The sequence below is a fragment of the Macaca nemestrina genome, chromosome 1 (genome assembly GCF_043159975.1).
Source record: "Macaca nemestrina isolate mMacNem1 chromosome 1, mMacNem.hap1, whole genome shotgun sequence".
NCBI classification, from domain to species: Eukaryota; Metazoa; Chordata; class Mammalia; order Primates; family Cercopithecidae; genus Macaca; species Macaca nemestrina.
The window spans coordinates 125,753,467-125,776,507 of NC_092125.1; the positions used below are offsets into that span (position 1 = coordinate 125,753,467).

Sequence of the window (23,041 nt, forward strand, 5' to 3'; positions counted from 1 at the left end):
CTTTGCAATAATGTCAACACACAGCCTCACTTCCAGAGATTAAGACACAGGTAGCCTTGGTTGAGCCTAGGCATAAGTAAGTTGTATAAAACCCCAGATGAATCTAATGTGAGCCGTTGATTTGATGATCTAATTGGTAAGATTCCATAGTAATTTTGACATTATCCCCAGCTCACTGGTTGATAATTGGTATTATTAAGCGTAGCTACAAAATAAGGTGTTACAATACTTTGGCTTTGATAGTTACCAAATAAGGGGTAACTTTTTGACAAATTAGTGCATGATTTAAAAAATCACTTGCTAAACAATCTTTGTACTGAACTTGATATAGTCTTCTCTAATTGAAAAAGCACTTTAAGATCTTACAGTGTTTCAAGGCTGTCATGATTAAATTAGCTTTTGTTTCATAGACTGGACATATGGAAGGTACATGTAGGAAACTGGGTTGAATCTGCACTTACTCAATGGCGTGATCTACAATGCCATGTTTTTTAAAAAAAATTCTGAACAAAAACCTTTCCTCCTTATTGGGTCTAAATGTGGAGTCATGGACTGGTTGATCCTTTGAAGCCATGTGTGTCTTTAGGCATGTTTACAGTGGTCCCTTTTATGTCAATTTGCTGATTTTCATACTCAAGACATGTACTTTATGACTTGAATCCTAAAATATGTGACTCCCTCACTGGGAATGTTTTTTAATTGTTTTCGAGAACATAGTTTTTAAGCACCTCTTTCTGGTTCCTTCCTAATCTTCAGAGTGTACATATTTAGCTCTGGAGAAGCCAGTTACGTGTTTAGGAAATGATAGTTTATTTTGCTGAATGTTACTGACTCTGCCATCTATTACCAGTGTGACTTTAAATAGATTACTTACTCTGAAGAGGGCCTCAGTTTTATCTGTATAGTGGAAGTAGCAATCACCACATACAAAATAAAACAAATACACAAAGGAATTCTAGCACAGTGCCCATTAAATAATGGCTCCTATCCATCCATCCATCCATCCATCCATCCATCCATCCATCCATCCATCCATCCTCCCATCCATTCTTCCATCCTTTTATCCTACCATTCATCCATTCAGATACTTATAAAGTGCCTACTATGTGACTGACTGTGTTTCATGTTGGGAGAACCAGAAACTAGAGAACCAGTTTCTAACCTGGAGGCCTCCATGATGTAAGGAATGATCAGAACTCAGGAGAGGTGATGCACCTGGTTTTCATTTTGAGTTTTTTTTATTAAGGTTTTTGTAACTCATATTGTTGCAAATATATCTAGCATTAAACCTATAGATAAAAATCTAGAAAACTTATTGCACTGTTACAATGGCTTTGTATTTTATTTCAAAAATGTATTTTGTACTAGTTAGGTCCTTTGGCTTATTTGGAAATTTTTGAGAAGTTATGCCTTCTAACCTGTTTTCTCTGTTTTTGCAAGTGAATGACTTCACTCATTAGTGTGGGAAGTCAGATTTTGTAGTAGACTGTCGTGTTTTCCACATATGCTATGTCAGGAGAATACAAATTATCCTCTACTATATATCAGGAACTTTCTTTCTTTGAATAGCTATTAATTTAGTCTGCATTATTATTATAACAACAGTAATTTCTAATGCTATTGAATGAATGGGCTATCGGCATTTTCATTATTACTTCTTTCAAACAATGAATTATCAATTGAGCTGTAAAAATGTACTCTGTTCAATCTTCGCATTGAAGGATTCATTTTGGCAGCATTTTCTTTTCTTCTTTGTCGTCTTCTTTTTTTTCTTCCTCTTTCCTTGAAAGCTCTATAAAAATTGTCTTCGAGTGAAATGAATATAAAATAGGAAATTGGCCGTTTGGGGCACATTTTCTAGTGCAGGTGTAAGGCATAGTTTTTACTGAGCGTAACAACATACAGGACAATTCTGATCATGTCATCCAATTGATGATGATAAGCATGTTGCTTTTAAGTCTTTGTTACAATATGTGATAATAAAGTCTTAGTAACTCCTGAGAATATCCCTCATACTGGAAGAAATTATTCATATTACAAACTTTATTTTTCCAGAAAAGATAAACTATACTTATCACAAAGGAAGAGAGGGCAAGACAGAGAAACAGGCAAATGTAAAATTAAGCCGCATCATCTATGGTTTCTACTATAATAGAATGCTTTACATGTGTTTTCTTCTTAGAATAAAGGCTGTGAAACAATGAGGACTCTGTGTCTTATATCATGGGGTTTTATTTGCTCCATTGTCATTTACAAATATTCAAATGTTCCACAGGGAGAATTTTGTAAGCTAATTGGAACCAAAAGGCAATTATAAGCAGTAGAACTGTAATCAGTGCCAAAAATAATATATATTTTTATCCACAATGAAAGTTAAATAACTTAGAAAATAGTTGTGAAACTTCACGCTTACTAATCACGCATCTACATGATCTTTATTCTAAGGAGTGAAAATGTTTTTACCCACATTCTGATTAATTCACAAGGTCTTCATAAAGAGGGTAAATGGAAAATCGTGTTACCTCCGTCTAGAACTGTGACTTTAAAGGGCCAAATTTATCACCTGTTTATAAAATTGCAGTTGTAGAATTAAAACTAAAGTCCTTTTCAGACTTTTTGGTCTCCTACTTTAGTTCTATATGTTAGACCATTGTACTTTGTTTTAGGAGAGTCATTTAATTCTCTAACACCTCTAAGGAAAACACACTTTTAAAGGCAGTTTTGTTCTTTTTTGGTAGAAAAATTAGGAAACAAAGCATCACTTTATGTATAACTTTTTGTGTAACAGGAAGAGTCACACAGAAAATAAAAAGTCAGACAGTAAGTTGAGCTTAGAGAGAACTTGGAGGTTCTCAGGAGGAAGGAAGCATTTCTAGTTGTGCTGATTTCAGAGGCAATGAACCTGGGGGGTGGTGGGCTCTTGACTTGGCCAGGGGCAACCAGGTGCTGGGTTCCCCACTACCATCCTCTCAGCCATCCAGACACAATGGTGATGAATGTTCTGTAAACTGGCCCTTGTCTTAGTTTACCTTGTCAAGAATTTTTACCTCCCAAGGGACTGCTGTATTTGGTCTTCAAACAGTCCGAGTGACTCTCTTTTTTTACAAGTATTTTTTTCTTCATTTTAAGCTGAATAAAAAAAATGAAGGGCTGATTACGGGGATCTTTTTCACAGGAGACCTGTTTTCTCAAAGCTCCAACCATTGGTGTATATGTTACCCTCTTCCTGGATTTTCCCTTTCGCCCCCATTCTGTCAGCTAAATCCTTCTTTACCATCAAGGCACAACACTGGGTCACCTTTTGTGAGGTCTTCTCAGAACCAAAAGGGTTTCTATCGTAACACCCATCATACTGTGTCCTAAGGGTCTTTTTATCCTTCTTCCTGCCTGGTTAGAGCACTCCAGAAATATAAGAGCTATGACTTTCATTACTTTATCTCAGTTCCTAGAATGAAATAGGCATTTAGTCCATAGGTCTGGAATGAATAAGTCTATTCAGAGTTATGATCTCCGTAAAGTGTTATTTACAAGTTTTAAAATGAGTTGTTTATTAAATTATACTTTATGGTGTCATTTGAAAGACCATTAAAGTATTTATTCATCTTGTCAGATTTAAATGTGTCTTTTTTCTCTCAGAATAATTTTAAAACTACTTAACATTGTTTCCTCAAATTTCTCATCTATAAAATGAGATTTTAATTCTTAAATGACTCATGGAGTGTTGTGAGAATCATAGGAAGTAAAGTTGAAAAGAGATTGAAAAGGAGAAAAAAGTGTATTTGGGTATAATGATTAATGATTTTGAAAGATATGCTTTATTTTCCAGAAATGGAAAATGATAATCAGGTATTTTTTGATTCTGGTTTTGTTTTTAGGTTTCCTCTTCCCCGTATTTAATGTGAAGAGTCTCACTGGCACATATGGTCTCATGGAAGACTATTCTGCCTTCCCAATTCTCATACCCAGTTTTTGAAATTTCTTTAATCAGAGATTAAACTTTTTACTTCATAATTAGACATAAAAATGCAAATGATCAATTCTGAAGAGATTGATTGATTTAAATAATCATCAGGGTAAAAATCATGAGCCCTTTTCTCAGAGCAGGTTTGATTGAGGAAGACCCAAGATACCTCACAGAGAGTGACGGAGATGGGGAAGGAAAGAGTGAGATAGGGGTTTACAGAAAACAAACGTTGCCTAGGGAATGTGACTGAGAATGTGAGTGATCTGTGCAATAACGCACAACCCAGAAACCCTCTGAGCCTGGAGAAGGGAGGTGCGGCTGAGTGGAGTTAGTAGATCTTTCCTCCAGCACCTCTCCCTGAAGCTTCAGAAGTCAGTCACTTCAAAGGATTCTTTTCCTTTGCCCTACATTAAAAGGAGACTTCTAATCCTTTCTGGACCACACAACAATATTAGCTCCAGTAGAATTTTCGAAAGCTGTGTATTTTTCCTTCTGATCTAAAAATTCAAGTGTTAGTATGCATCATAGTCAGAGGCAAATAAGAACATTACAGAAATGCAAGAAAGAATCAGATCTCCTTTGTTAAGAAAACTGATTCTGGACACCACAAGACTCATTGCTTTGGGTTATAAACCAGAGAGTAAACGTCTCTGGGAACTGGTAAGCGTTTTTCCCCTTCAGATTCCTATCCAAGGGCATTTCTTCATAATGTCTCAAACTTAGATTTTATCATGGCAATGATCCTTTTAAGGCAGTGTTGGAGCTTGTTTTCCCGGTGTCCCACTGTTCATCTTGGCTTTTCTTCTAAACTGCCTCTCACCACTGATGTATTAGCCCCATCCCTTGTGTAAAATCAGTAGAAGCCAAGGCAGAATTGAAATTGTGGCCATGGGGATAAAAAGCTCTGTGAAAGCGTAGAGGCGCAGTTGGCATTAATATGTCCTGTAATCATGAGACCTTGATTTTGACAGGTATTTGCCTGTAAATACTGAGTTAAATCAGAGTCCCTAATTACAGGAAAGGAGAAAAAGGCAGTGTGTGACTGCACTAGAACAAGGGAGGCCTTGGGAGAGATGATTATAGAAGATAATAGGCATTAGTAAAGGCCTGTAAGAAACATTTTCCCTGGGTGATTGTCAACTGGCTTTGATTAAATAGATAATAAACTGAGTTTGCAGGAATGTTTCCAAGTGTACAGACTGTATTATGGGAATTGGCAGGCCTCCTGACAAAATGGGTGAGGTCCTCATTGTTAATTCTCAAGATGGATGTTTTTGGTTAACAGTTCTTGTATTTTTCCAATACTTGGTATAGTGCAATGTAGGTTATAATGTACCTAGATGAGGACACTGCCATCTAAGTAGAAGTTCAGACAATGAAGTATTATCTCTTTTTTTCTGGAGAGTAAAGGAGTAACATTATGGGAGAAAGTTCTGAGAAATTCTGTTGTGGTCCTTTTTCTTCCATTATTTTATTACTATATAAGCTACATTCTGCCATAATTACTAAAAGTTTGTGTCAATCACAGAATACTTTCAGTGGGCCATGAATTTGGAATTCCATCTGACATGATTATTGATTTGACACCACAAGTGGTTTCAGTAGAGTATGCACATGCACATGCCCCTAAGAATTGTGGCCAAATAATTTATCAAATTATAACATATATTGAATTTTAATTATTCATGATAATTTGAATTCCTGAAGAATGAATTAATGAATGCAATTTCTAACAAATCAACCTTTATGTGCTTTGGAAAATAGACCGCTTCACACTGAGTTAAAAAATGTCATTAAGAAGCTGAAATGTCCTTGTCTTCTGTAAATAAATGCTATCAGATTAAATTACTGGCCTGGCACGGTGGCTCATGCCTATAATCCCAACATTTTGGGAGGCTGGGGCGAGTGGATGATTTGAGGTCAGGAGTTTGAAACCAGCCTGGCCAACATGGTGAAACCTTGTCTCTACTAAAAATACGAAGATTAGCCGGGCATGGTGGTGTGCGTCTGTAATCCCAGCTACTTGGGAGACTGAGGCAGGATAATCGCTTGAGCCTGGGAGGTGGAGGTTGCAGTGTGCAGAGATCGCACCATTGCACTCCAGCCTGGGCAGCAGAGTGAGACACCATCCCAAAAAGAAAAAAAAAAAAAAAAAAGATTAAATTACTGGCACACATTGTCCCTAATTAAGAATTTGTGGGTCAAATATTTTTTGACCAACCATGACTGAGTGGAGTACTGTGGGGGCATTGCAAAAGTGCTTATATAAGCAAAGAACATTGGTGGTAGCCGAGACATTGGAAATCCTTAGGTCGTGCACTCTGTTTCACAGGTGAGGATAATGAAGCCAAGAGGGGTTGAATGACCTACTCAAGATCAGAAGGCCAAAAATAAAACCCAGGCACCCAATTCCCTAGTCGTATCAAATTATCACCTCACAGGTTTTTTCCTCATCAAAAATACCACAAAAATCTGTGGAAAGAACCAAAGCTAAAGTGAATTTAAGGAAATGACATTGTCTGAATGAGATCCTTGAAGATCCTGTCCATGTCTATTCATTTTTAATTCCTTAGTTTGTAACACAGTGCCTTGTGCATATTAAGAAGTCAGTAAACTTTTCTTTAAAGCACTACTTTTGCTCTTAGTAGAAAAGTAACATTCTTTAAAAATATCTCATGCTGCCATGAGCATTTAGTGTGTGTGGTTCTATGACTCAGAGTATTTTCTTTTGTGATTAGTTATGATTAAAATTGCCAAGGATAGAAAAACATTCATTTGTTGTCTGCCAGTATTAGAAAAGCAGATTTCTTTGGACCTTTGTTAAGCCTGGATTGGTTTTGGGTTATATGGCTTCTCACCAAGATGTGGTAGAACCTGGTTCTTTCCAGATTTTGTATTGAGTAACAATGTGGGCTTTGACTTACCTACATGTAGACTGGTTTTTGCTTGCCCAAATTTTTTTTTCTGTCATTAAAGGTATTCTCTTGTTTACTTCACACACATACACACACACACATACACACACACACAGTCATAAGACTATAATTTAGGATTGTATCATGTACATCCCACCCAGTGAGACTTTGGAGAAAAAGCATTCAGACACCCATAATCAGAGGATTCCCTTTCTTGCTGCAGGTCTTACACAGGGACCTCACCAAATACATTTTTGAATAACAGGAAAAACACTTGGTAAAGTCTCGTTCCAGTGTTGTATTCATCTCAAATCTAATAAGTGTAGATGTACAGCTTATGGCTTTTAGTGGGTTTTTTTTTTCTCAGTATACATTTCACAACTTTTAATTTTTAAGGGTTTTTGACACTTCCATCTGCCAAAATTTCAGAGATGTAGTAAACACAATTTTGTATGAATTGGAAAAACCATCAACTATAATTGAAGCCTTTGTCATATGTTTTGATGACTCGATGCAATTATAAACCCATACAAATTGAAGGTAAATTTAATTTCAGAGATCCTGGACCAAGGTACAAGTTTCTTAGACTTATTCAGAATTCTAAGCCAATGACAGTCACTTTACAAGAGAAATATGCCAGAGATATGGATATTTTATATTGTCTTTTGAACAACCTCATGAACTTTCACTGTTTATACATTGGACAAAAGTTAAGGATCATATCCCCTTTTGACTAAGAAATAACAAAAATACATAGCTTATGGTTTTGTATGTGTGCATGAGTATTTTGGAATTAATGGTAGTGGCCATCATATAACCATATGCAGTTATGCTTGGCAAGTTTTCAAGGTGTTTACTGGTAGAAAATGCATATCTTACTCATCATATAGGAGGCAATTAACAATGAAAGAATATGTGTACTGCCAAGAAAGCATCTGAGTAAAGGAATGGACTATCAGGAATATAATAGTTCCTGTTCAGATGAAAGTGATATGAGAGTCTATGTTCCTTGCGGCTTAGCAAGTTTACTGAAATATGAAGAGAGTGGTAGGATTATACACAGGATTAGACATTTCTATTTTAATAACACATGGATGGGCCAAATAACAAAGGAAAACTTAGAAATGAAATAACTGATTGACAATAATCAAAAAGCAATATTATGGATAAAATAAAACAAGTATTTAGCATTTGCAAAGTACTTTCATGCATATTAATTCTTTGATCCTTGTAACAACCTGGTGAGGCATGTGTGGCAGATCTTGTCATCATCCTTGTTTTACCACTGAGACTTGCAAAAGGTTGCGCATCTTTTTATAGCAGAGCTAGAAATAGAACAAGCTCTTCTGATGACACATCCTATGATACTGCCTTTCTGTGTTTTCCAAGAACTATCCCTTATGTATATGTAACTGATGATGGTTACAATATGGCTGCAGCTGTGATTAAAAATCTCTCCTTACCAATGGCCAGTTTCTGACTGGGTCTTTTCCTGATCGCCTCCTCTTTGCTGTTTTTTTTCTTTTATTGCTTGTCCTCACAAACATCATCAGAATAATTCCAAAAGCTGTGTGTTCATCTTTCCGTCCATCCTTCCTTCCTTCCATCTGCCCATCCAATCAATAAACTAATTTGTGTGTACAGTGTATTCACCTATATTCCTATAATTCATGGCCCTGCTGTACATCTTCTTTCCCCAAACATTCAACCTGTATATTTCTGACAGCGGGAAGTGACTGGGCAGGGTGACAGTTGCTCTGGCCATTACCCATGTGTGATAAATTGCTTAGTAATCTCCACAGCACCGTCGTGCATACATTGAGAGTGTTTAGAGCATTGTAAGTTGGGAGAATTTCCAATCGTTCATAAATATCCATTAATCTGTCCCTTTTACATTCAGCTTTCCACATCTGTTTCAAATTGTTCAGTGCTATTCCAGGAGTGCATTAAAGCTCCAATCCAGGTAGTATTAAAGGGATAAATGAGGCACAGGGAAGAGACACTGTATTTTTCTCAAAGCAATTCTTTCTCCTTTTTACAGAGTTAGAAGCCAAGCAATTTACGATTAAGATTTTCAGAAGATATGCTTTGTCATTTTAAGCCATCCTTGTCTGTGGGTTTAAAAACGAGGTTTTAGCTCTAGCATCCTGGCATACCTTAATGTATTTCTCTGTACAGGTAGATTGTGAATATCATTTCTACCAGCAAACCGAAGTAGTTTTAATTCATTATGATTCAGTGTGGATTCTTATTGAAGAAAAATGAAGAATAGTTAAAACCTAAGGTCAGTTAGAAATAAATAAGTGCCTGAGTATGCCTTTATGTTTGTGATGTTCAGGAATGTCAGAGGAAGTTGTCAATAATTTTAGTTTGATACATTTTCTACAGGAAAAAAAAATTGTTTTTCAGGAAAAAGGCATTATTTTATGAATTATAATTTAATATGCTTTGGCTTTATGTCTGCTCTAGGTGATTGAATGAAAATTATAAAGGTGGATTTTTTCTCCCCATATACTACCCATAAGCTATTTTCTCAGGTGCTTTCCAAAGAATGTATTTTCATAAGAATGACCCAACCTGTACTGTTAGATTTACGGAAGTCTCATCACATAGTACAGAGATGCCCTGCAGAATAAATGCATATAAAGATAGCACCGTATGGTATATCAGATGACACGTGAGTATGAGAGAGGAATGTTTTCAAGTTGACCTTGAAGATGTTAAGGGACTTACAGAACAAATACAAGGCAGGAGGATAACTGAAAGATGATTCCCTATCTTTGGCATTTGTAATACTCATAAAAGGGATGACAAGCTTATTATCTGACCCAGAATAAAATGCCCACACAGTAATGTAAAGAAGAAGGAAATTCAGTTGCATGTCTCTCACTAAGATTAGTAAAAACCTCATATCATCACATAAAGTGCACTAAATCATTGCATTTGAAGTTGTTCTATTTCATAGTTACAGTCTGCAATTTCATCCATGAGTAGGGGATTGACAGCTGCTCCATCCATTAGTATTAATGAATTACCATACCAACATCCCACACACATCCACCAAGAAACCAAAGAAACCCCTCCTACACACTACTTTGTTTTGAATCCTCCAAATGTTGTAGGATAGCTATATTTTTAATAAGTAGAAGTTATTGAATATAGCACATATTATAGCTAAAAGTGATGAGACTAGGAATTAGTAAGTAATTGTAACCTTATTCATATATTAAAGTAGGTTAAATTATCTCTCATCACTCTGTCATCTAAGGAATGCCTATGACCATTTAAGAAATGGTCCTGAACTTCTAGGGCATTTTATTAAAGAAAAAAACAATTCAAAATGACATTGGCAGCCTGTTTAGTGAAATTTTTTCCCTCCTGAAGGACCTCCAAGAGTGTCCTTTAAACGAGGTGAAAAGAACAAAATGAGTTTTGATATGATGACCATGTGTACTTGTTTACCCAGAACAGTTCAATTTATGCCGTTTGCTCTGGCATAGTTATTAGTAACTACCCGTTTACTCTCAAAAGGTCCTGATTTGAATGGAAAATTATATGTTCATCTAGTTTTAGAGCATTTCTTATACAACCGCCGTCTCTTCCTCTACCGTCTAGTATGCTTCCAGTTCCCGTTTATGTCTTTTGTGTGTAACACCTGTTTCTACAAAGGAAGAAAGAAAGAAACAACTATGCCAGTCCATATGCCTTCACCAGCTAAAAAATTCATCTCTTTTTCCCACTCTTTTATTCTTTGGGTTCTCATCCTCTTTTCTCTGCTTTGTGACATTGCACTCCCCAACACTGTCCTTATAGAACATGTCAGGGACAAGTCAAAGAATGTCACTGTATGAATATTTTCCTATAGAAACGGGCAGCTTAATCCTTTTCAGTGCTTGCCTGTGTGAAAAAAAAAAGTGACATATAGTCATGGGTTACTTAATGACAGTGATACATACAATAAATGCATCATTGTACAAGTGTTAATGGAATGTACTTATACCAACCTAGATAGTGTAGCCTACTACACACCTAAGCTACATGTATAGCCTCTTGCTGCTAGGCTACAAACCTGTATAGCATATTACTTCACTGAATATTGTAGGCAGTTATAACATTTGTGTATCTAAACATAGGAAAAGTACAGTAAAAATATGATATTATAATTTTATGGGACCACTATCATTATAAGGTTAGTCATTGACTGAAATGTCATCATGTGGCACATGGCTGTATTTTATTATTTTTAATGAGGAAGAATTTAGGGCCATGCTCCTCAGTGACAGGGAACTCTCAGATTGAGTTATATCTCCCCTTAGAAACATTTGTTAAGGGCCTACTCTGTGTCTGACATCTTCTTATACAAAAATGACTGAGAGATTATCCCTTATGCCAGGAACTCACAGTCTATTAATAGAGAAGACCATGTTGAACAATAATTACATATACTACTAGAAGTGAATACTACCAAAGCACTAATACTTTATGTATCACCAAGCGTATGGAAAGGTGCGGTGGGAGAATAGGCATGGGATTCAATCTGGGATCTGCTCCTTGGGGAAGAGATGACTGAGTAGGTAATGTGCGAACTGAGTTTTGGAGGAGGAACAGAATGAAGGTATCAATGTACATGAGGGGCTCTGCATCAGGTTTGCTCTGAGAAAGTAGATAGTATTGCATTGGCCAACATACCCTGTCACAAAATATCACTTATTCTCGTGTACTCTGCATTCTATAGAATAAAGTCTTTTGTTGTTGTTCTGAAGAAGAGTGGAAGTTGGCAGTTTACTATTTTTATAATAGCCATAATTTTCCAATTTGTTGATACGTCTTCAAATGTACTTTGGAAAGACTATTTCAGAGCTCTCTCTTTGGACTTTCCTCTGCAAAATAGACTTCTTTCCTTTGTGTACTCTCAAAGGTCTTGTTTGTTTTTTAAAGCATTCTTATTCTTTTCTCTTCTGAGCTTAATCAGTGTGTGGTTCCCACCACACACCCTTATATTTTGCACTCAGGTAGCATTGCAGTGCATTTATATATAGAAGTCTGGCTAGTGGTATAGTCACAAATACCATATTTATTTATTTGTATCTTACTGCCATGCTGAATATAAACTATTATAGAGCACTTGATAAACACAGCTGAATGAAAGAAACAGTTCTTCCAACCTTGCAGTTACTGCTGCCATCCCTCCCAGGTCTCTGATTCCTCTCTCTCCTTATCGTTTCTTTCTGCCTTGTTATTTCACTAATTTCTGTAAATTCTGTCTTCTATCTTCTCTCTACATTTTTTCCAAGTGATGAAGCCTTGCTCCAGTTTCCAGATTCCACTCTAAGTCATCTAAGTCTGTGTTGTTTGGATGGATTCTCTAGTCATCTCCTACCTCCATTCTTCATTCTTTTTCCAGTCTTTAACTCAGAAACAGATCATCTTCTCTTCCCACATCTAATCCACTGGCCAGTTCAGCAGACTCCGTTATATAGTATCTTCAGCATGTGTTTCTCTCCCTCCAATCCCTTTCCTTACCGTGGTATCAGTTTCCTTGTGATATTCACAACTCCAAAAGTGAGACTCATCTAGGAGCCATATTCCACATTGGTGCAAGTTTAAGTCTTCTAAAACATACAACACCTTTAAAGAAATGCCATCACCAATGATAGAATTCAGCTATCACTGTCAAATTGTTTCCTAACTACTTTTTATATTTAAGTCCCACTGTCCTTTTTCATGAGTCTCTATTATGCTTGTACAGAGAGGCAGTGCAGAGCCCTGAAATTAGAACATCTGAGTTTGATTTATGGCTCTGTACTTGTTAGCTCTGTGACCATAGACAGATTATTTACCTTCTCTGTGTCTCATTTTCCTCATCTGTAATGTGGGGATAGTAATTGGATCTACCATAAAGATTATAGCAAGGATTAAATAAAACTCTCAGAGCAGTGTCTAGCACATATTAAGGATTCAATAAGTATTAGTATTTTTGCAATTTAATGACAAAAACCACAATTACTTTTGCACCAACCTAATAGAGTCCTATTCTCCAAAATCTTATGGTCTTCTTCTGTTAATAAGTATCCTATTTCTTTTTACATTTGAAAATCATCCAAAACTTACATTGTTTTCTATTTTCACATCTTGAAATTTCATCTTGCTAGATAGACATTCTCATGTTTTCTGTTAGACCAATAGCATCCATTTATATGGAATTCATAATTAATTATATGCCTTCACAAAATTCATATGATCTGCTTATGCCAACGAATATAAAGGTGAAAGATAGAAACTGCTGTTATCTCTCTATCATAGGGGTCCTCAACCCCCGGGCCACGAACCGTGGCCTGTTAGGTACTGGGCCACACAGCAGGAGGTGAGCTGCTAATGAGCAAGCGTTACTACCTGAGTTCCACCTCCTGTCAAATCAGTGGCGGCATTAGATTGTCATAGGAGTGCAGATTTGACTGTGAACTGCTCATATGAGGGATCTAGGTTGCACTCCCTTTATGAGAATCTAATGCCTGAGGTGGAACAGTTTCCTCCCGAAGCCACCTGTCACGCCCCCAGCACCTACCCCACCTCAGCCCACATCCCTAGGGCCAAAAACGTTGGTGTCCAGTGTTCTACAGGATTGAGAGATACAAAGCTAACAAAATTGAAGGGTAGATTGAAAAATAAACTTGAATTATTTTATGATCATGACTTGAAACCACCTGTAAAGTTGAACAACCAGGAAAACTATCTCTGCTTTTACTTCCTTTTCTGAACCACAGTAAGTTAATGCTCAGGACTAGATATAACACATAAGGAATTCTAAGGATCCTAAGTAACAGTGCTATGTATGGGGTATCATGGGGTTATCATTTGTGGTAAATTTGTTTTCAACACTGGCATTTTTTTTCTCTTAGGGCAGAAATTTAGCATCTGGAGAGGTTGGATTTTTTCCAAGTGATGCAGTCAAGCCTTGCCCATGTGTAAGTATCTTAATTTTCTCTTGCTTCATTTTGTTTTTGACGCTGTGATTAACTGTGCAAAAATCTACAAAGAATGCTGGCCAAATCGATTATTCATTTTATTACCGTTTTCTGGAAGAATCATTATTTTCAACATCACTATGGTTCTATTGTCAGAATGTGTTTTTAAATATTAAGAAAATATATAGAAGAGGCAAATTTTACTTAGCAGAATTTATAAAACTAAGTTGTCTAAAAGGTTTTAGAAGAAATAAACCACAGCCACAAATTAGATGCATTGTACAAGTTTCCCCTTTCCCACTGAACTGAGAATGGTACGGTCTGCCTCCAGTCACTTGGGTTATAGGGCGATATTACACTTCAGCTGATGTCTTTGAAAGCTTGCTAGAAAATGAAAAGTCCACAAATTTTTCAGCCAAAGGTCTACATATATTTTATATAGTGTGTCATTACTTTTTATATAATGTCATAATGGAATTTTCTGAAAATATAAAACACAGCTAAAAGGAGAATAAATGAACATTTGCTCAATTAATATTATGGGTGAATGTAACCTAAAATGTACTCCTTGGTGTGTTATGATACTGATAAATTTCTATTTAGGGTAACATGATTTTAATATCACCATTTGGTAATATGGGTGACGTTTTCCACACAATTTTTTAAGTTATTGACTCCAGAATAAATGAAATTTGTTTACTAATATGATGGAGATGATTGCCTGAGGGGAACTATCTTGCTTGCTGTATTTCAGTAGTTACTGAATTTCCAAACTGGACATTCTTTTTAATGTTAGAAACATGAGAATCTGCCATCCTTGGCTCTAGAATGTGCCCTAAAGGATAATTTACTCCACTCATTCAAGCTTAATTATTTTCAAAAACAAAGAGAATAGAAAAGTCTCTGTTACTCTGTGGTTCTGTGATCTAATATCACATTTTTTAAACTTTTATTTTAGGTTTAGGGGTACATGTGCAGGTTTATTATTTGGGTAAATTGCATGTCATAGGGGTTTGGTGTACAGATTATTGTGTCACTCAGTTTCTAAGCATAGTACCTGGTAAGTAGTGTTTAGATCCTCACCCTCCTCCCACCTTCTACCCTCAAGGAGGCTCCTGGAATCTGTTGTTCCCTTTTCATGTCCATGTATACTCAATTTTAGCTTTCACTTATAAGTGAGAACATGTGTTACTTGCTTTTCCTTTCCTGTGTTAGTTCACTTACGATAATGGCCTCCAGCTCCACCCATGCTGCTGCAAAGGGCATGATCTTGTTTCTTTTTATGGCTGTATAGTATTCCATGGTATATATGTACCATATTTTCTTTATCCAGAAACATATGGGCATTTAGATTGATTCCATGTTTGTGAATATTGCTGGGATGAACATACGCATGCATACCTTTATTTGTAGAACAATTTATATTTCTTTGGGTATATACCCAATAATGGGATTGCTGGGTCAAATGGCAATCCTGTTTTAAGTTCCTTGAGAAATTGCCACATTGCTTCCACAAAGGCTGAATTAATGTACATTCCCACCAGCAGTGTATAAGCATTCCCTTTTCTCTGCAACCTTGTCAGCATCTGTTATTTTTTTTTTAATAAAATCCATTCTTACTGATGTGATGTGGTATCTCATTGTGGTTTCAATTTGCATTTCTTTAATGATTAGTAAAATTGAGCATTTTTTCAAATGCTTGTTGGCCGTGTATATGTATGTCTTGTTTCCAAAAGTGTCTATTCATGTCATTTGCCCACTTTTTAATGGAGCTGTTTTTTGGCTTGTTAATTTATTTACATTTTTTATAGATGCTGGATATTAGACCTTTGTCAGATGCATAGTTTACAGATATTTTCTCCCACTCTGTACGTTGTCTGTTTACTCTCTTGATAGTTTCTTTTGCTGTGCAGAAGCCCTTTAGTTTAATTAGGTCCCATTTGTCAATTTTTGTTTTTGTTGCAATTGCTTTTGGCATCTTAGTCATGAAATCTTTGCTAGGTCCTATGTCAAGAATGGTATTTCCTAGGTTATCCTCCATGGGTTTTGTAGCTTTATGATTTACATTTATGTCTTCAATCCATCTTGAGCTGATTTTTCTGTATCATATAAGGAAGGGGTTCAGTTTCAGTCTCCTGCACATGGCTAGCCAATTATCCCAGCACCATTTATCAAATGTTTAGCTCCCACTTATAAGTGAAAACATGTTATTTGCTTTTCCTTTCCTGTGTTAGTTCACATATGATAATGGTCTACAGCTCAATCCATGTTGCTGCAAAGGACATAATTTTGTTTCTCCCCATTACTGAATAGGGAATCCTATCCCCATTGCTTGTTTTTGTCAGCTTTGTCAAAGATCAGATGGTTTTAGGTGTGTGGCATTTTTTCTGGGCTCTCTATTCTGTTCCATTGATCTATAATGTTACATATTTTTGTCTTATATTACATTACAGTCTTGAAAGATTATTGAAGTTTGATATCACTCTTATTTAATTAGATAAGCTAAAATGATTGTCTATCTAGTTTTTGGACTTTGTAAGAACAAGATTCAGGCTTCCTATCTGTAAAGGAGTGATGTATATATGTAGGCAGGTGGCAGGATATTATACATTCTAACATTAAGAAGTTTGGGAACCTAAAGACATCAAATCAAGAATATTAAGCATTGAATATACCATGTACTGTTTTCTGTTTACATCCTCTTGAATAAGGCTGAAAAATGAGCATTTGAAATTTTAGTGATAGTCTGGCACAAAGTCGGTGTTTAATAAATTACTGTTGAATGAATGAACAAAGGAGTGAAAAAGCAAATGCAAGTCCCTCGCTGTATATAGAACATTGCCAATGGTAAATACTAATTAAGACAGCCTATAGAATCCTATGGAATGATATTTGCTGACCCAAGAAGTGGCTAGAAGGAGAAATATGTTCAGAAATTTTAAGATGACAGAGTTGTAGGGTAACTTCTAATTGTAAGCAGGACTACTAAATATGGTTGTTTTATATTAGTAAGTAGCTACTTAAAATCTTACTGCTTAATGAAATTATAGATTCATTTTTTTAATTATAGGGCAAGTTAAGTGAAGATACATAGAGGGGAATTTGAAGGGGAGAGGATAGTTTGAGGGAGTTTGCAAAATGGTATTGCTTTTGATTCTGGGATATATTGTTTATCAGGGGTCCATGAGTAGTGCTGAATGTTCTATTCTGGGCTTAAAATTTATTTTCCTACATGTGCTACATCCTTCTCCTCAAAAGTTCTGAAATAGGCAGGTAGAAACCTAAAACTGAGGAAAACACAGGCAGTTCATAAATGAGTCAACTTCATTTCTGGCAATATGGCAACTAGAGACAAAGCCTGGAACTGCAGCACAATGCAAAATTGGGTATACCTCTGATTCCAGGAGCCCTCGGTGGATGAACTAGGAGAAAATCCATCCCACTGATGATGATATGCCTACCTTGGTATTGGTTCAGGATTGGAAAGAAAAAAGGAAAGTAGTCTCCCCTGAGAATTTCTAACTTTAAATCTAAAACCATCTAGATGAAGGGCTGAAATTCATACCAGCTTTGCTACCTAAATAATTCTAAGCTGGAAGTGTAGTTTAAAATTATTCCAGATTATTCCACTGCACTCCAGTCTCCAGACAGAGCAAGACTCTGTCTCAAATAAAAAATTAAAATTAAAAAAAAATTCCACATTAATTATTCTCCCAATGAAAATTCAAATTCTCTCTGGATCAGAGCCTCTTTGCACATATTTCCCAAAGGACTTTTATACATAATGTCCTAGGGAACATACATTCACAATTTGGAATCTTTAAATGAATCCAGAAACAAACCACCTTATGCCAAGATCAGCAGAAACAATAAAATATATAATTAAACTGACAAATATAGCAAATATTTGAATTTTAGATACTAAATTCAAAATTTTATACTTAATATAGTTTAAGAAATTAAAGGGAAAAAATCTAAGAGGAAAGCAAGACACTAATTGGGTATTTATGAAAAAGATTCAGGTATAGTAATTGAAATGAAAGCCTTAGTGGACATATTACATGGCATATCAGACACAGTTGTGTAGGAAATTGGAGGAGAAATCTGAAGAAATTTCTCAAAGAACAATTCAGAGAGATTAAGAAATTAAAAATAAAACAGAAAATGGAGTGATGAGATGCAAATACATTTAATAGAAGGAGAGAATAGATAATTGTAGAAAAGCAATATTCAAATAAACAATGCCTGAGAACTTCCCAGATTCTATAATAAAACTAATCTTCAGAGTCAAGGAGCATACATTAAAATTAATCAACACCTGGATGCATTGTAATGAAACTAGAAGACATTAAAGACAAAATATTAAAACTAACTGAGACAAAAGATAGGTTATCTATAAAGGATTGATTATGAGACCCAGCTAACAACAGCAGTAATAGAAGCAACAAGAGTTTCCACTTCTGGTAACTGTTGAATAGCTCCTATTTGGCCAGTCCTCCCACACATAACTACAAGTTGTGGACAAAATATCAAAACAAAACTATCTGAAGGCACTGCCCAGGAGAAGACTGACACTTGGAAAAAGGAATGGTACTAGGGTGAGTTTCTTTGTTTTATGACTAGCTCTAAGATAGGCACAGGATTGTACCATGCAGGGTGGCTAAAATTCAGATAGAAACTTTATGATATTTCTGGCTTAAAGAACCAGACTAAGGAGTGAGTTTAATGCAGTCTCAGCAGCTGGAAAAGGATGTAGGAAATCTTAAAAAGAGTCAGAGAGAGGAAACCTCAAATTCTGTGTATAAACTTTAAGGAAAGCCAGGTCTTTGTAGGAACATAAGAAAATCCAGAGCCTCTGCAGTAGATCATTCATTCAAATTGTCCAAGATACAGGATAAAATTACTCAGTATACAAAGGAGCAGGAAAATGTGAACCATACTCAACAGAGAAGAGAATGAAGGGAGATCAACCCTGTGATTTCCCATATGATGACTTAGAAAAAGATCTTAAAAGCAGCTATTATGGTGCTCTAGGACACAAAGGAAAACATGTTCATAATGAATGGACAGAAAACCTCAAAAGAGAAATAGGAACTACAAAAAAGAACCAAATAGAGATTATACAATGTGAACCTACAGTGTCTGGATTAATATCTGAAACAATAAGAATATGTTAGAAGTTGTGAGAGGAAATTACTATCCTCTTAGAAATTTCTCAAAAAAAAGATGAAATAGTGAGAGTTTATTCAAACAAACACAAAGTTCACTTCTAAGTGTGTCATCTAGCTTCATAAGGTATATACTTCAGGAAGAAGCACACATAGATAGACACACATATATATTTATTTATATATATTTAGACCCATATAAATATTTCTGTATGTGTGTATGTGTGTGTGTGTATATATATATATAATTTTGTATGGATTCTATATTCTCAATAAAATGTTTTTTAAAAACTATATGTTCATAGCTGAAGTTTAGCAGTGTTAATAGACTATGGTGCTGACAGAAAATGGCGTTAGGGAAAAATAGTAACCGTATGCTCAAAGATGAAAAAGTTCCCAAAAGGAAATTAACTATAATCTTAAATATGAAGTATCTGTCCAGACAAAGACCCATAGTACACAGAAGAAAGTGCAGAGGGCCCATGACTGATGGAAAAGGATAGGGTCCACCTGAGTAATAGGGATCATGGCTGGGAAGGTAGTCCTGGATCTTCACATGTCATAATGCACCCACTGGAGAGAGAAAAGCTCTAGTGGGACACTTCAGGGTGGAACAGCCTCAGTTACCTGTTCTGTTTTAGAATCTTATGTCACTGTTTCCTTTTTTGGATCTCCAACTTTTTTAACAGCCAAAGGAGTCCACAGCCAGAATATTTTGAAATTCTTTACTCTCCTCCTTCCTGTCTCCTTTTTTTTTTTTTTTTTTTTTTTGACTCTCTATGGAAAGCTTGGTTTAAGAATAAATATACATTATACTTTTAAAGAACAGGGAGGGGGAAAGAGTAAATATTTTTCCCATCAGATTTCAGAAGCCATGTATATCTTATTATCAAAGGGGAAACTATTGAAGATCAATTTGTTTGTGAAAACAAAATTTGTAAGAAACTATTTGAATGATTAGAATGGGTATAATTTACCTTCAGTATTAATTGCTGCTTATCAGGATTTTACAAAGTGGTTTTTTAAAAAATGTAATCCGTAGGATAAAAATATTTGAATATTAATAATCAAATGTTCTGATTAGAAAGATGATTTTTGATACAGTTTGAGTATTCCTCATTTGAACATCTGACATCTGAAATGCTCTAAAGTCTGAACTTTTTGAGTGCCAACATGAGGCTCAAAGGAAATGCTTATTGGAGAATGTAAGATTTTAGATTTTTGGATTAGGGATGCTGAATGTAATGCAAATACTCTAATTTTTTGTAAATCCAAAATGTGAAACATCTCTAGTCCCAACCATTGCAGATAAGGGATGCTCAACCTGTAGATAACTCTTAACCTGGAAGGGCAAAATAGTAACAGCACGTTATGAAGACTAGCATGGCTAGAGACATGTTCACCTTGGCTAATCTCTGAAATACTATAGTTTTTACTGTTCCAAATGAGGGAACAATATTTTCAATCACCTAATATAAAAATCCCAGTAATAGCATGGGATGAATATATCAGAGATTTGGACATGAGACAAACTATCTCTACTCCTATTCGTAGGAATTTTTAAACTTTGTAACCCTCTCTGTACAATGTATTTTATTTCTTATTTTTAACATTAATATACCTGCTCTGTCTTTGTTCATTTTCTATTTGACCATCAGCTGCTACAAATTTTCTTTCTTTGTTTGAATAGAAAATGCAGTATTTTTCCTTGTGCAAAGTTCTATGAGAAAATAAAAGGAAAAATAAGTATTTTTCATGCCTTTTTTCTGAATAAAGATTTCTAGTTGGTAGATTTTTAAATCAGAATTTGGAATTTATTACAAAATAAGAGTCTATATCCAGTGTATATTGTTTATTTTGCATGTTTTCCCAATGTCTTGGAAAAATAAAGTGCTATTTGGTTTTCTTAATAATGTTTTCACTTTAATTTTCTTTGATAAGATTAAATTGCCTTCATAATAAATAATAAAATATTTAAAATATTAAATATCTACATCCACCGTATATTGTTTAATTTGCATGTTTTTCCAAGGTCTTGGAAAAGTAAAGTGCTATTTGGTTTTCTTAATAACGTTTTCACTTTAATTTTCTTTGATAGGATTAAATTGCCTTGATAATAAATATTAAAAGTTTCCAGTTCATATTTGCCTGCTATCTCTCCTCTTAGAGTTACAGTGGCAGTAAAATGAATGAAAGAATGAATTAAAGTGAAATGAATTATTTTTTACTTATCTGACATATACTATGATTCACTCTGTATAAAATTGCCAGTGGATAGTTCCAGGACTGTGCTACTTAGGGTTTTATAGAGCTGAGTCAGCTGAACTGAATTAATGATTGATTTCTAAAAGCTTCCCTTAAGTAAACTTAATCTATTTTTGCCTTTTTATATCCTAGGTGCCCAAACCAGTAGATTATTCTTGCCAACCCTGGTAAGTATTAAAAATGTTTATGTAGCTAGGTTGAAATACCATACCCTTAGCTCCAGGATGCCTTAAATGTGGGGGTAGTAAACCATATTCCATTTCCATTTGTCTCGGCTAAAGGTGTTTTCAGATGTAACAAAACACCATAATGAATTCTTGTATTGCTGACCTTTCCATATCTTTATCTGAGAGGGAGGTGTGTGTGCATTCATGAGCACCCAGTGCCCTTGACAGATAAAGTTGATACCAGCCACAGAAAGGAATGGAACATATGCATATGTATCTTATATTTTATGTATTTAATAAAGCAGAGAGAAAAATATGATTTCATTTTCTAAAACTAAAAATTAGCTCAAAAGGGACAACAGTAGATTTTTTTTTAAATTGTTATAGTTTTAAAGATGGGGTCTTTCTCTGTCGCCTAGGATGGAATGCAGTGATGCCATCATAACTCACTGCAGCCTTGAATTCCTGAGCCCAAGTGATCCTCCAAAGTGCTGGATTACAGGTGTGAGCCACTGCTTGTGGCCGACACTAATAGCTTCTAAAAATAAAATTTACAACATATAACATGGCAGCAACAAAATATATCATAAAGATAGGGGCACCCATACCACTTGGCAGCTGGCAGTATCATTAACAAAACCTAGGAAGTGTAGTGGATAGTAATTATTATTTTCTAGATAACTCCAACTATTAAAAAATATATTTAGGATTTAGTATAGTTATGGTTATCATAATAACTAATACATACTATTTGTTATATGCTTTGTACCATACATGTTTTGTTTTATTTCTTCAACATTTATATAAGAAAAATGGTGGTGACTGTTGTTATTTTTATGGGTGGAGAAACAAAGAAACAGAGCGTGCAGCTAGTGAGTGGTAAAGCCGGAATTCCAAGTTATGCCATCTGTACATTGCTATACTGCCCCCAAAATACAGAATGTGAGCACATTACTCATTTCTATTTGTTTTCCTGAATTTTGCATTTGACTCCTCTTAAAAAGACTGAATCTATTTTTATTTTCTTGATATTAAAATACATGCATAGAAACGAGAGATCAGAATACATATATAAATATAATATCCTGGGAATGTATAGTACTAGTTGGGTTTGCATGTTACCATGTGAGTTATCTGATATTTTTTACATATTCTGATTATTTTCTGTTCTATAACAAAAGCATGGAAAATGCTGAGTTACTTTTCAAAGTGTAGGAATCCATTGTGCAACGTATGGGATTCTCCTCGGGCCCTCCTACACCTCCCCTCCTCTGGCAGTCACTCTGTCTTCTGTAGTTACTGTCTGCCCTTCCTGATATCCCTCCCTGGGCCTCAGCACTGAGCTTGCTGAAGAAATTGCAGCAGGTTTGTGATAGAACTGGGAATGTGCTTCATTTTTACCTGATTGAAGACAATTTGAAGTCATTAGTGTCTGTGGAATTTTAAACTATAGTCCTGAAAGAAATTAAATTTGGAGACTAGAGCTGATAGCATTGACAATCAAACTGAAAAACATCAGGAACTGTTAAAAATCTTGAAAGTGTGATGATTAGGTTTCTTCTCTTATACCATTTTTCATGTAACTGGCATTATAGTT

At 35.4% G+C, this 23,041-nt stretch overlaps 1 protein-coding gene across 6 annotated transcripts in view; it reads left to right on the forward strand.

Annotated features, from left to right (window-relative positions):
- LOC105489209 (vav guanine nucleotide exchange factor 3) overlaps positions 1-23,041 on the forward strand; it is a 398,407-nt gene that overhangs the window by 339,103 nt on the left and 36,263 nt on the right. For all 6 annotated transcript variants that reach the window (XM_011753898.2, XM_011753897.2, XM_071069536.1 and 3 more), the window contains 2 exons: positions 13,779-13,844; positions 21,410-21,444. In XM_011753898.2, the coding sequence (XP_011752200.1) occupies positions 13,779-13,844; positions 21,410-21,444 (101 nt within the window). The remainder of the gene's footprint in view (positions 1-13,778; positions 13,845-21,409; positions 21,445-23,041) is intronic.